The sequence below is a fragment of the Drosophila bipectinata genome, chromosome 2R, assembly GCF_030179905.1.
Source record: "Drosophila bipectinata strain 14024-0381.07 chromosome 2R, DbipHiC1v2, whole genome shotgun sequence".
Lineage (NCBI taxonomy): Eukaryota > Metazoa > Arthropoda > Insecta > Diptera > Drosophilidae > Drosophila > Drosophila bipectinata.
The window spans coordinates 17,525,397-17,539,921 of record NC_091737.1 but is presented as its reverse complement, the minus strand read 5'-3'; the positions used below and the strand labels follow the sequence as shown (position 1 = coordinate 17,539,921).

Genomic DNA, 14,525 nt, shown 5'->3' with positions numbered 1-14,525 from the left:
TTACGTTTCTATATTTTATATTTAGTCCGAATTTACCATAAATATAAATAGCAACTACTGCTCTTAAAAAGTTTTAGTTAAAACTAAATTTCAGCGTAATAAAATGAAGCCCTTAAGTAGCTGAAATAAATTAATATTAAAAGATTCTATGTTTTAATTTTAGATTTTTTAAACTTCACATGATTTTAATGTTTTACTTATTTCACTTAATAAGTACTACCTATTTCTAATATTTAAAAAAAATAAATTTCTCCACGGTAATTCGAGTAAAAATTAGCACGTCCTCAATGCAGATAAACGCATCCTTAGAATCTCCTCCATGCCTGCCCCCCCCCTGGCGGTTCAGTCGACCAATTAGTGCTGCAGTAGGCATTTCGAATCCGTGCCCACAAATCGTCTAATCCGCTGCCACTGCCTGCCTGGCAGCCGGAGAATCCTGCCTAAATGTTGACAAATACAACACCTACGATACAAATAAAATTGCTACAGAAGTACCACCTAAAAACGAGAACCAAGCGGAACGACTTAATTTTCTCAAATTTACAAAAACATCAGGGAATGGAAATGGAAACAGAAACAGAAAACGCCGCCACTGAAGCTGTGGGTTCTGGTCCTGCCGAGCGAGTCCAACGCGGAGCAGAGGATCCCGATTCGTAGGTCCTGGGTCGAAGTAGCCAGTGTCCTGCAGCTCACTCGAAACCGCCACTCACCGTAGCTAATTGCCCGTTCAATAAAGAGAGAAGGAATTCTTCTGAAACAAGACGCATCCGCTTCATACGCTTGGTCCTGGATCGGTCTCTCCGTCTCAGATACATTCCGGGCAACCAAAATATTATGGTGTGCCCCGCTGTTCGTGCACCGTCAGCGCGAATTTGCTGTGGTGAGTCGATGCTGTTTTCATGTCCTTTTTTTTCCTCCTAGTCCTGGCTCTCAGTGTCCTGTCGTCGATGGTTTCTGTGATTTGACATGTCTGTTAGCTGGATGCCCGCTGACCCTGAGTCCTGAGATCTTAGGCCCTTAGTGTGTTCCACTTTGATGTGATTCGTCAGTGCGGTGGAATCTGGCTACCGACGACCTCTCCTTGTTGCCCCTGCCGTATCGGCCGTATCCTGCTGTACACAGCTGCCCCCTACCAAGTCCCTTTGACGGTGCAGTTTGCGGCTTTCCAGCAGCGTTTGTTGGCGAATCTGTCCCAGGGTCCTGCTGCTCCTTCACATGAACCCCGATTCGTCATAGATTGAATTGAATTGCCTCGGAGACCGCAATGCGCTGTATTTATAGTAAATGTGTCCGATTGATTTTCTGTTTCTCGAATGGCACTCTCAGGACATGCCCCACCTCTCCACTGACATCTTTGAGATACTATTACTCAGCCATCTATGAGATACAAAAGAAAATCCTCAGCTAGTCTCTGTTTATTATAATTTGTTATATTTTTTGTTAATTATTTACTAATAATTATGAATTAAAAAATGCATGAGAAAAAATTCATTAATAGTCCTTGCTCTCCTTAGCTTCCACTCCAATATCCTGCACCTCCCGAAAAACCATTTTTTTTTGTAAAAAAGAAACCGCTAATCATTGAGCCTTACAATGGCAGGACAATCGCTCACCTAATTATTCGTCCTGATTGTCGCTGCCCAGGACTCACGGCTCACGACTGTAGACTTTTTGTGGCCTCTTTTTGTTTTCGAAAAAAAGCGAGCCAATTTTTTTCTTTCTGGGCCACTTTGTTGCTCTTTTTATGAGTTTTTTCCATTGTCATTTTTTGAACGACCCTCGATCCCGACCCAATCCCGGCCTACGCTACAAACCTCCTAATTACAGCAATTGGTCCTTGCCCGGGTCACAGGACATGCGTACGGACAGGGGCAAGGTTTTATTGCGCGCTCGCATTTCCACTAAAAATTGGGCCGAGAAAAAAAATTCCTAGGCCCGGAAGATCCGGACGCGCCTTTTTATTGGTGCACCTTCGACGGAACCGCAGGACAACACAGGGGACAAGGATCTGTGTATAAAGTCGTGGCTGGAAAATGTAGTGCGCTGCTTTTAGAAAACTAGATCAGTTTTTTGTTCTAGTATTTGGTCGATTTTTGTGCTCTGCTCTGCTTCGCTTTATGGTTTATGGCCCTCGCTTTTCCAATTCCCAGTTCCCATTGTTATACGAAATTATGGTCTATATGCAGATTTTTATGTCGGCATACCCGGTCCCGGTGATCTAGTTCGCGGAACGACCAATATCCTGCCGCGAGTGGTCCTCTATTTTGGGTATTAGGAAAGTAGATCAAGTTTTTTGTTTCCATTGTCCGATTTTTTCGTTGCGCTAGTTTTTTTCTAAGAACCCCGAGAAATGCTCTAATTTTTTAATTCTTCACGGCTTTTCGTATAGTGCTCCTGAAAAAATGTGTTTTGGGCTACAAGGTTAGCGTTCTACTTACCTGTTAATTATGGGAGTTTTAAGGATCTTTGAGGGATCTTTAGGGATATATCTCTATGTTTCTTAGCCTTCAATGGCTTTTATATTATATGGGTCTATTGAACTAAATATTTAAAATTATAGTATTCTTCCTAGAGTAGAAATTTTATTTTACTCAAGTCATAAAAATGTGAAACTTTGGGATTACAACTTGTGTATAGATATATCTATATATCTATCTAAAAAGTTTATAGTTTTTATAACCAAAAAATCATAAAATAGTGGGTTATCATAAAACTTTTATGTATTTTTAAGTGATGGTCTATTTTAGTAAAGATTCTAGTAGTTTTTTTTTTATTTTGGCTAAAATATATGAAATATATGAATTAATTAACTGAGAAAGACCCACCATAATGCCTCACAATCATCATAAATTATTTGCCATTTTTGGCGTAATCGTTTTATTACACAAATTACTCAATCATCAATCATAATTCCGTTTGCCGTTTTTATTGCCAATTTTTGCACTGCCTCTGCCTTTTCCTCCCTTTTTGGCCCTTCCAAGTCCCTTCCAAGTCCCTCGATAGGGCATACTATATGCTATGCTTCTTTGGGTATTGCGCGGACAATTCCATACCATTAGTGTCCCGATCGCCATTTACTTCCCATGATGACGATGACGGACGATAATCAGCGAGATCGGCGCTTTGTAAAGGCAGTATGTGCAATAAACCGAGCATTCCGGGTATTTGGCTGGACGAAGGGAAAACTGCGAAAGTGTTCGCGGATCGAGAGACACCTAGGGTGGTGGTCAGGTACTCTCATCCGCACCCGTACCCGTACCCGTCACTTTCGCCCATAAAGGGTATTTACTGTCGCTTAACCCAGCAGCCCATCGCGGAGAGAGTCAAAGACAATGGCTCCGGAGGTGCTGCACAATAGGCAAGGTTGTAGGTTGCGGCCAGGGTAGGGTTCAGGGTTCATGGTACGGGCCTGGCCAAGAAGGCTTGTAGCTGGACCTTTTCCAGGTCAATAATGTAGAGGTCCTAGTAGAAGGTACTATATAGGTAGGTAGTGGCAGGACAGCGAGTTAATGCCAATGCAAATTGCGGCGCAATATAACCCAATAATTTTAACTATGTCAACTCGCAAGGATATGCAAGGATGCAAGTTAGCCGTAACCGGACAATGGAGAAAGGTTGCTTGCTGAGTTCCCGGCCATGTTAATCCCTTTTCCATCATCCAGATTATTAGTCAATTTTCAATATCCAGCGCGACCTAGTTTCGGACTCGGTTTCAGTTTCAATTTCGGTTCAGCCTGCTTTTCATTTCACTTTTCAGAGTGGTCCTGGTTCCAGTTACCGGTTACCAGTTTCGAGTTAGATTTTATTGCAGCATCTTGAACAATCGACTCGAAGTTTGGTAACACGCTGGGTGTCCTTTCTTTCTGACTTTCAATTGAACCGAATTAAATGGAATTCCTTGACCAGACAAACCAGAAAACCAGAAACGGGGTTGCAGAGTCAGAGTCAGGGCTTTCCGCTAGTCAGGATCCTGTCGCTTGTTTGTTTGTTTGTTGGCTCGGATTAGCCGGAGGGCTTGACTTGGTCCTGGGCCAGGTCCCAACCCGGTCCCAAGCCTTCGCTGATTTCATTAGAAAGTTATAAAAACACATAATAATGACGTCGAAGGATTGCGGGTCAGGCAGCCCAATTAACGGACTAGGCAGACCGGGTTATTTTTTTGCGCGGACTTAACCCTAATCCCTTGGCTTAATCCCGTTCTGATCCGTCCTGTCGGCAGGTAGATACTACCATCTCCCACTCCGGCAATGACTGCTCCACTTGCGCCCCCCCCTCAAAAAATGGTATCTTTTGGTACAGTTGCTCCTCCGCTCGTCGTGATTATATCATCATAATAAATGCTTTCCCAAACGAAACCCAAAACTTTTCAAATTTAGTTCCAGATGAAGGCTTCATATATCCCCTGCCCGTAACTACCCGACCAGCTCAGCCATTATCCCACAAAACAAAATGGTTTTGGGGCGAGGTCTGTCCCGAGGGTGGCCCGGGATGAATAAACTTTTCAGCTCCAGTGTGGGACTGTTAAACGTGCGGCATAATATTAAGACTTCATAAAAGCGCAAATAATTTGCTGGCCGACTCCGGATCGATAAATATATGTACTCCTCGTATATGTACTGTTGGGAGGATGCTACCGTTAAGAAGCAGCCACCGCCCGTACGGCAGCATTATGCCATATCATTCTTGATGAAGCCGATAAAATCCCATTATTAAGGGGGCCCACCCGTCCCGCTCACTCGTGGAGAGTCCACCGCCTGCGGACAGGCGAGACAAAAGATTCGCTCATCCGCTATGAATACCAAAATACTCTCTCTTTTTGCAAGCTCCATACCTCTCCCCCTCCCCATCCAACCGCCCGTTGTTCCAGCCTCGTAATTGCTGCTGAGCAGAGGCTCTTCCTTTTCCTGTGGGTCACAGGGAGAGCTCCATGCTGAGCGCCTTTGCCTCATCAGCTCCTCACAGACCAGAAGACGTCTTTGTTCCAGTCTCGTAATTGCCTCTCAGCACCGCAGCATCGCAGCATCTCTCTGCCTGCCGTCTCGCTCTGGGTGACCGCTGATTGGTTGCCTGCCGCCAGGGCGGCCATTGCTATGGTTGCCCGGCCGAGCTCTCGCGGGTATAAAAGCGGGCGGGGGTGGCTGGGAGAGGCACACTCGAACTGTGACCGCCGCACAGTCAACACATCCGCACTTTCAAAAGCAACTCGAACCCTCTTCCGAACCGATCTCTGAATCTCCGCCGCCGCCTAAAGATGCACGGATACCGAACCTACAACATGGAGAGCCACCATGCACACCACGACAGCAGCCCTGTGGACCAGAAGCCCCTCGTGGTGGACCTTCTGGCCACCCAGTACGGAAAGCCGCAAACTCCTCCGCCTTCCCCAAATGGTAGGTTTTAAAAATTAATTGCATTTTTTATGGAATGGTTAACTAACTGATTATTTCTTCTTCTTATTCAGAATGCCTGTCGAGTCCAGACAACTCCCTCAATGGCAGCCGCGGCTCGGAGATCCCAGCCGATCCCTCCGTCCGCCGGTACCGCACCGCCTTCACCCGCGACCAGCTGGCCCGTCTCGAGAAGGAGTTCTACAAGGAGAACTACGTCTCCCGGCCCCGACGCTGCGAACTGGCCGCCCAGCTGAACCTCCCAGAGAGCACCATCAAGGTCTGGTTCCAGAACCGCCGCATGAAGGACAAGCGCCAGAGAATCGCCGTCGCCTGGCCCTACGCCGCCGTCTACTCGGATCCCGCTTTCGCCGCTTCCATCCTGCAAGCGGCCGCCAATAGCGTGGGAATGCCCTACCCCCCATATGCTCCGGCTGCTGCTGCTGCCGCCGCCGCCGCCGCTGCTGCCGCCACCAACCCGATGCTGCCCATGTCGATGCCGGCCATGCCCGCCATGCCTGCGATGCCCCCGATGCCCGGACACCATGCCGCCGGCCATGCGCCCTCGCCCTACGGCCAGTACCGCTATGCCCCGTACCACATTCCGACTGCCCAGCGCCCAGTGCCCGCTCATCCCGCCGCTGGCCCTCATATGCATCCGCACATGATGGGAACCAGTGCCGCCGCCGCCGCTGCCGTCGCCAGTTCCTCGTCCTACTCCGGCGGCTTGCTGGGAGCCGGTCTGCCGTCGGCCTCCATCTACTCCGGACTGAGTGTGCCCAAGACCCAGACCCCGCCTTTGGATCTGCAGTCGTCCTCCTCCCCCCACTCCTCGACGCTGTCCCTGTCGCCCGTCGGCTCGGATCACGCCAAGATGTTTGAGCGCAGCCCCGCTCCAGCTCCAGCTTCCTCCGCTCCTGCTCCCGTTCTCCTGACCACCACCAGCCCGCTGCCCGCTCCCGGTCTGCTGATGCCCAGCTCCAAGCGCCCCGCCTCCGACATGTCGCCCCCATCGCCAACGACCACGGTGATTGCGGAGCCCAAGCCGAAGCTCTTCAAGCCCTACAAGACTGAGGCGTAAGAACCTGCCTCCTGTTCCAGTTCCAGTTCCTGCCCCTGCCACTCCTCAAAGATTGTACAAACTAGGCTTAGACGAATCATCCTTTTATTTATTCCTAACGATTGTATCATATTGTAAAGTAGCTCAATTAGTATTATTAAGATACGAAAATAAATACAAAATTAAAGAAAATAATTTGCAAGTCTTTTTGGAAGAAACTACCTGGAAGAGTCCTCGGGAAGAGGGGAGCGAGCTACCTGACTTTTATGGACCTGGCTGCTTGGATTAGCGCTGGAGAAACCTACAACGACAGCTGTTCTGCCATGACATTTTATGCAGCCTTGCAGAGTCCTGTGTAGAGGGACGCTGAATGTCCTTCGGAGTGGCCACCCACAACCAGGGTCACAGCATGCACCAGCGGGGGCAGGAAAGCAGGATCCACGGGGTGTGGCACAAGCCAATGCTATATTAATGTGATTTAAGCAAATCGAAGTGTACTGCACTGGACTGTCGTGATAGAAGGATGAGTGTCCTGCTGGTAGGCAGGGCCTTGTTCCACTCCCTGCCACGCGTCCTGGGCGAATTCAATTGCCGTGGCCTCGGATTGGTCTCGACTAATTAATTGTCACCTCACCCGTTGTGTTGGAACGGGTCCTTCGACAGACGGGTCCCTGGCCGTCTGTTTGCTTTGCTCAAAACGATTGTCATAATTGAGAAATCAGCAAGGATAATACGTGCAGGATCGCAGGAGCTCAGGACAGGAGCGACAAGTCAAATTCATATTTAATTACCAGAGAAAACATGTGTTTCGATTGCCTCCTGGCTTCCTGGCTGCTAAAAAGGCTGTCAATTGTTCATAATCCCGCACATAAAAAAGCCGATTCAGCAAAAGGGATACGCCTGCCAAGTACACTGAGAGAAATGTACTTAAATAAACTTTTTTCAAAGGATAATAACTACAAAACAATAAAACAAAGTTTATAGACAAAATTAGTAGATTTTTATTATAGAATCTTTTTTTTAAAAGTCCTTTATAGTTTTAGTTCTCAGTGCTTATTCTGGCAGATAAATAGATACTGAACCACCCCTAATTCCTACTGTATCTGTATCTATATCTAATTGAGCGAGCGCTGGTATCAAAACATGTTTTGACACTTGCCAGGCGAGGCATAAAAAATGGTCCTTGAAGTGCCAGGACACCCCTTTCTTCGTGGCCCGGCTGCTCCCTTCGGGGGATGCACTGCACACAAGTGGCAGCATTTTATGATTTGATAATAAAGATACGTAGATACCCAGGGGAACGCCCCGGAACGGGGATACAGTAAATTAAAAAAGTAGCAAAACCAGGAAAATCTCTGCCAGGCAGTATTATCCTCTGGAGGGGGGGCAGTCAGGCAGGACGAGCCAATTGGTTTGTCGGGTGGCTGACTCCGACTCTGACTCTGGGCAGGTTGATAATTAATCATATGGGGATTAGGGATTTGTCGTGTTTGAAATGCGGCCATCATCAAGTTGTTTATTGGAAAATTATGCGACAAGCTGCCGAAATGGCCAACAAGAGGATTAAATCCTTCCAGCCAAGCAGCTGGGAGCAGAACGCCCCCGAAAACCATGATTCAGGAGCAGCTGCGATTCTTCCGACTTCGGAATTGAATAAATCCGATATTATTATCAATTAGGTATACGTATCTAATTTGGTATTGTCTCCGAATTTCAGGGGCTCTGATATTTCCGCCGTTTATGGTGGTTATGGAGGCAATCAATGGTCCATCCAATAGATAGCGATACATAGCAATGAATGGCTGCCACTTCATGGGAACTTCTCCCACGTTCCTCGAAAGAAAAAAAACAATGGATTATTGAACAACCACATCTCAAGGCTCAACTCCTCCGATGTGCAAACAAAATTAAGTTTTATTGGGGCGTGATGAGTGGAGAATGGGTGCGATTTCTGTTTGAGACTCTCGGGACTGGGTCTTGGTCTTCTTTCTTTTTTTTCTGATTTCTTTAATAGTGAATTAGCACCTTGGCTGTGTCTTCCAGCCGTTTATAGCCACCTCTTTGCTTTCCCAGCTCCGAGACCCATCTGCAGAGCCGACAAAAGGCAGCTTTTGTGGCCAAGACGACCGCGATTCGGCCTCTTCTACGTCGATTTATGAGCTACGAATTTCACACTAACTGTCAATGAATATAAAGTGATCATCAGAGAGGAGGACTGCCAGTGTGTTTACTGCTAAGAGCCAGAGTTACGGCAAGATCTGAGATTACCAATTTTTTGTATATTTTTTTTTTTTGATGGAATGAGAGGCTTTGCAATGAATAAACATCTTTGTAAAATGATGATGCCAGCACTGAAATAATTTCACACATTTCTCGCACACACAGCACAGCACAGCATCCCAAAATGCGTCATATACCCAATCTAGCAATATTCGCAATGTATCTAGATACATGTGTAGCGGATGTATCCATGGGATGTTGGCCAATTTGCACGCTGTCCATTAACGGGCCATGCGCCGTTTATCGGATCGGCCGTCGGACAGACCAATTCCTCATCATTTTCATGGATATTAACAAACTGATAATCGCGACAATCAAATGAGGGCGATGTTGTGCCAACATTTCCATACCATACCATCCATACCAGGAACTACACCACAATGGGGTGGGTGAATCGATGGCAATTGGTCAGGCTTCACTGTAAATGGACAATAAAATCGAATCAATTGCCTCTGATGGATGCTGCGGCTGTCCGGGTAGATGCGGTATTTTCGGGTCATCGGAAGTGGGAGCTACGAGGGGGTCAGGGCCATAAATCTGCTGGCCAGATAATGAAACTAGAATGATTGCGGCAATCACTGGTGCGGCTGGCACTGCGCATGTCCTGGGCACAGAAGCGGAGCACCTAGCGATAGATACAGGATACATAGGCAGGGCATGTAAATACATACATAATGTGTTGTGGAGACAGTCGCCTTCCTGAAACCGGTGTTTCGGCCTCGCAGTCTCGCAGTCTTTCAGATCCTGCGCACGACGTGTCAACTTTATTGCGGTTTGACTTTCCAGCTCTACAGCCTGAAGCTGTAGTATCCCGAATCCCCTGGGCAGACCCCTGAGTCCAGCGACCATTCCGATTCCCATTTTTCGGCCATGATTTATAATTCTTGTTTTTTTCGCGTTATTTTTTTACGGGGCTTTAATGGCCCATCGTCAGGATAGCCCACAGGACCTTCTCGGCATCCCGCTCTACTGTCTTAAAGAGCTCCGGGTGCGAGGGAGAGATCCGGAGTGTCCTGTTCTGATTCTAAAAAATGGAATAATTTTTTTCTCGAATTTTTGGGCGCGCCTGCGAGCAGGACCTCTTTGTTCGGACCAGCGTCCCTTGTCCTTTTTTGCAATATTCCTTTTTTGCCGTCAAGAGTGTTACCTAGGCCGGCGGTTTATGGCCAAGATGATATTCGGTCGTTCCGTTTTTTAGGCCATAAAAATTAGGCAGCATAAAAAAACTGCATTGGAATTCTAGTTCTAGTTTCAGATTTTTAGGTTTCCAGCCCGGCGAAAAATTTCGCATTTCGCGGAATTCGGAAGCGGAACAGATCCCGATCCCGATCCTGATCCTGTCCAAAAAAAAAGGCATGACCTTGCCCTCTGGCCGAAGGGCCGTAAAAAAATTGACTCGCTGCGGTGCGCGGAAATGTATTTTTTAGAACTGACTCGGCAAACTGATCTGATCGTAAAAAAAAGCAAAACGACAAATGATATCTTTATGGTCCAAAGGACCAAAAAAAAAAGTAAGTCACAAAGTCACAAGGTTATCCGGAAAACGGTACTGTCAGCCGTTAAAGGATGCGGCAGAGTTCTGATGTAGATACTCCGAAATCTGCAGGACTCCATGTCCCAACGCAGTTCAAAGCTCCTGCCGCCCAAATTGGATTTTCTGGGAGATCCTTCTTTGATGCAAACCGCCGGGTGACATGCAAATTAGCTGCCCTAATTTGCGGCTAGGTTTGACCTTGTGGCAGGCTGGCTCTGGCACCTTCCCCCACCCCACCCGCCAACGGCAGCACCACCACAAACGGCCTACTGCCATTGCAGGGCGAGTGACCTTCGAACTCTGCATTGTTTTCTCGCCGCTCCTCAATTTTTTCCATCTTTTTTCACAGGCTATTGCGGCACTGCTGCTTCTGCTGCTGCGGCTGTCCGTCGTCCTGGCCGTTGTCCTTTTTAGCATAGCGAAAAAAATCTTCATAGCGATCTTAGCCGGAATCGAAGTGGATTAGGCCTGTTTATGGCCCACGCCCTCAATCCTCCATAAAACACTAAGCGCTTCAACTAATGCATCGCATTCCAGAATGTATCTGTATCTCGGCATCTGTACGCTTGCCTGTATATTGGTAAGTTTCTTTTTTTAATAGAGTCGGAATCGGAAAGATGGCGAAGAGCATGGCGTGTGAGTGAGGGGGCGACTCTCATTTCCATTCATCCCCATTGGCAGCTGGGAAAGTGGCATCCGCAGCCGCAGCCGGAACTGCTGCAGCTCCAAAAATATCCAATGGATGCCATCAATTAGCATACAATTAAAAACTGCTTAAATAGTTTCCTATATGGTCTGGCCGCAGATACCATATAGCCGCCGCAGATACAGATACGGGCCACACCAAGTGGTTACTGGCGGGGCGGGGGACACATCAAAGCGACGACAACATAATTGCTGCTTCACTTCACAGTTCTCGGGCACTTAGCGGCCGAGAGATACACATGAGAATCTTTCAGATGCATCTCATCGATCTTGAGTATCTTTTTTATGTCACTGCGGCAACGGCTGCGGCTTGTGGACTCTCGAACCCCTGGTGGCCTTTCGAGGGCTACTGGCGCCTGCTAATTGAGATTGCGACGATCCTTCGGGCATCCACTCTCGAGTTGCGGAAGTCCTGGCACTTCCTGGTCCTTGAGAGGGCCTTCTAATCTCAATCAGGATCTGTAACGGATATGCAGGATAAACGGGAGCAGGAAGACCTGCCCACTACCTGCCTGATCCTGCCTAGGAGTGATCCCCGCGAAAGTTCGAAGCTAATCCACAAATATTTTCAACTCTTTGAGTCTAATCTTCGGCTAATCACTTCCCTGAAATGCATAATTGTGCCAAGGATTCTGATGCGATCCTGGTTCCCAGAGGAGAGGAACGGGTACGAGAACCGCAGCCAAGTGGCAGCCGAGATTTGGCAAATCCTTCGGGCCAAACAATACCAGAGAATGGGCAACAAGTAGCGCGCGAATTAGCAATCCTATCATGCTTTTATGGCCAGGCCAACTCTTCTGCCCGTCAGAGGCCGTCCGGAGGAACCCGGAGGACCTCTGTCGCAGTCAACCCCTTTAGGGCGGTAATTCTTTAAAATGTTTGCATTAATTTCGAGGCGTAAACGGATTAGGGCGTGCTCGCTGGGTGTAACCCGCAGCAGAAACCGCCGAAAGGCCACTTGCCTCTGTACTCTGTACTGTGACCTGCACACCCTGCCCCGAACCCTGCCCTGTCTAATCCTTTCGCGAAGTCAGATGACTTCTGGACTGGGCCCGCCTCTAATCCTTTTGCTTGCCTGCCCACCTTGAGGCCCGAAAGGGGTCAAGGGATACAACGGCAAATAGGCTTAACTCTCCAAATAGGCGATTACACCAGATGATCCGCCGAAAGTCAATCTGGTTTTGGGCTTAATTGTCCTCCTAAAGCCAACTGACTCCTAACTCCCTACTCCCTACTCCCCACGCCCCTTCTGTTTATATTTGTTTGTTTTCGTTTGTTTTGAGAATTTCTGGCAATTAAGTTGCCCCGATATGACACACGGGGCGGGGGCGCATCAAATCCTTTAGCCATATCCTCTATACCATACCTGTCCAGCCAGTGTAGAATACCCCGACATCCCTCCGGGACTCGCAAAGGTCAACAGCAGCTTCGCATTCGCATTTTCTCCTTTTTTTTCGCCAAACAACTTTATTCATTGTTTTGTAGGTTTTCTTTGGGAAATCGCAAAGATTATGCGAGGATTATGGGTTGGTTGCGTGCAATTATGCGACATCCTGCAAGGATGCCAAAAACTTCCTGCTAAATCCTTTCAGCACCAGAAGAACCCCTTTGTGTCCGAAGGCCTTGGATGGTTTTTTTTTTATGCCTTTCGTTGCAGGCTCTTGCGTAAAATTTCATAACCCTACATGGCATGGCAATGGCAGTTCATCGGAAAGCGAATCCTTACGCTTATCCTTTTTACCTCTTGCCTCTATCCGTTGGCTAAAAAATGGACAGGACTTCCGCGTAACTGCCGCGCAAAAAAACGAAACGGCAAAAAAAGAATGTATCCCAGGTAGGATTGTAAGTTTCTGGCTAGCAGGGTCTGGTTATATAACGGGTTTATATAACCCGGAGAGCGTAAGGATATATGCGTAAGGATATTTCTTCTATTTTGATTTTTTCAACTCGAGTTAATTGCCCAGGCAGCAGCAATTGCCGGCAATTATAAAAACAGCGCAGATGGTTCCGGACTCCGGGACTCCGGAATCTCTATCTCTCAGCATCTCATATCCTCTCGGAGTTTTGGGGTTGCGTGGGTGGGCCTAGAAGGTTGGGGGGGGGGGGGGGGTCTTCAAGCCGAGTGATAAATGTGCGTGATTTGGAATGAATGCGCATCGATTAAAACCGCAGGGCAATCAATTTAGCGCCTTTTACGCCAAATTGGCTCGTACACAAACCAATTAATGTCAGCGGGTGAAGGCTGACACCCTCGCATCTAACCCCCGACCCTCATCCGTATTCCTCTACCTACACCAGTCACCCCGAAAACAATTACAACCAGTAAGGGGGCAGGGACGAGCCAGATTCCGCTCAATAAACCTTCAATAAAGCCTCGCCGTCTAATTGCTGTTAACTCGTCAAATAGGATGTTCCTACTTCGTCCTTTCAGTAAGTGTTTAACACATTGCCATTGAAGGTTATTTAATCTAGCACCTAAGCTAGTATTATATAGATTCTAGATCAAGAAAGTATATAAATTTTGACTCTTTAAAGTTTAAACTCTACTTATAAGACTTTCAATGCTTTTTAAAAACAAGACCTCTTTTTTCCATTAGAGATATGAGAGGGTAGACTCTAGAGTGGAGGACACTGAGCAGTAGAGGCGTGGCAGGAGGCTGGGGGCAGGTGGGCCGTAAGCGAGCTGTTTGCATCAAACACCGCAATAAATGAGTGCTCCATAATTGTGAGGCGGCTGCCTTTCCGGGCGAACGAGCGGCGGCCATCTTTATCATCGGCCCCCGCGCCATGCCCCCGCTCCCTTGGCAGCAAACTGGTTTTTCTCTCCCACACTTTCTCCGCGCAGACTCCATCCTAGCTGCTAGCTGATTGGCTGCTCTCCGCTGGCTGGAATGGAACCTGGACATCCCATCTTGGATGTAAGCGGCAGAGCTCCGGTTTTTTACAAGAGTGTATGTTTGTATAGCTCCCCCAGCTACTCCAGGCCAGGTGCAGGCCATTGACCAGGATGAGGGGTCTTTATAGAGACGGCTATATTATCACCAACGGCAATCACAGTGTGGACAAAATAATAAGGGTCTGGTCCGGGAATAGACTGAACTCTGGCAATATAAGGACCAAAGTAGTCACCTGCCTGGATGAGAAGTATGGGGCACTTTAATATCCGGCGGGAATCGGGTATATTCTTATACTTTAAGCACCGGAACTTGCAGAACTTGAAACTTCCAGAGACATTAAACTTCCGAAAAAGAGTACCCATTTATTTTGAAGCCACTAAGAAATCGTTATAAAAAATATAGAAAATTCGGTATAGATATAGAAACTTGATTTCTATATCTATATTTTCAAATCTGTTCCTCAAGATTCCCATCATTCCTCCCGTTTGTGGCGCCACTTCCATTTTTACCCACCCACGGCAAATAGTTTACAATCCTTGCCACAGAGGGCGCCTCAATGTGAACCGGTAATAGTGGGTTTTCGAAAATAATCGGAAGATTAACGACTACGCCCAAATATCCATGATAAATACATACATATATTTTATTCCGTTTTTTTTTTA

At 47.4% G+C, this 14,525-nt stretch overlaps 1 protein-coding gene across 1 annotated transcript; it reads left to right on the top strand.

Annotated features, from left to right (window-relative positions):
* The first annotated feature begins 5,166 nt into the window (after positions 1-5,166).
* eve (even skipped) lies at positions 5,167-6,552 on the top strand. The gene is made up of 2 exons (XM_017241031.3): positions 5,167-5,390; positions 5,462-6,552. Exons 1-2 carry the CDS (start codon positions 5,252-5,254, stop codon positions 6,466-6,468), a joined length of 1,146 nt encoding a protein of 381 aa, XP_017096520.2. The 5' UTR covers positions 5,167-5,251; the 3' UTR covers positions 6,469-6,552.
* Positions 6,553-14,525: the final 7,973 nt, after the last annotated feature.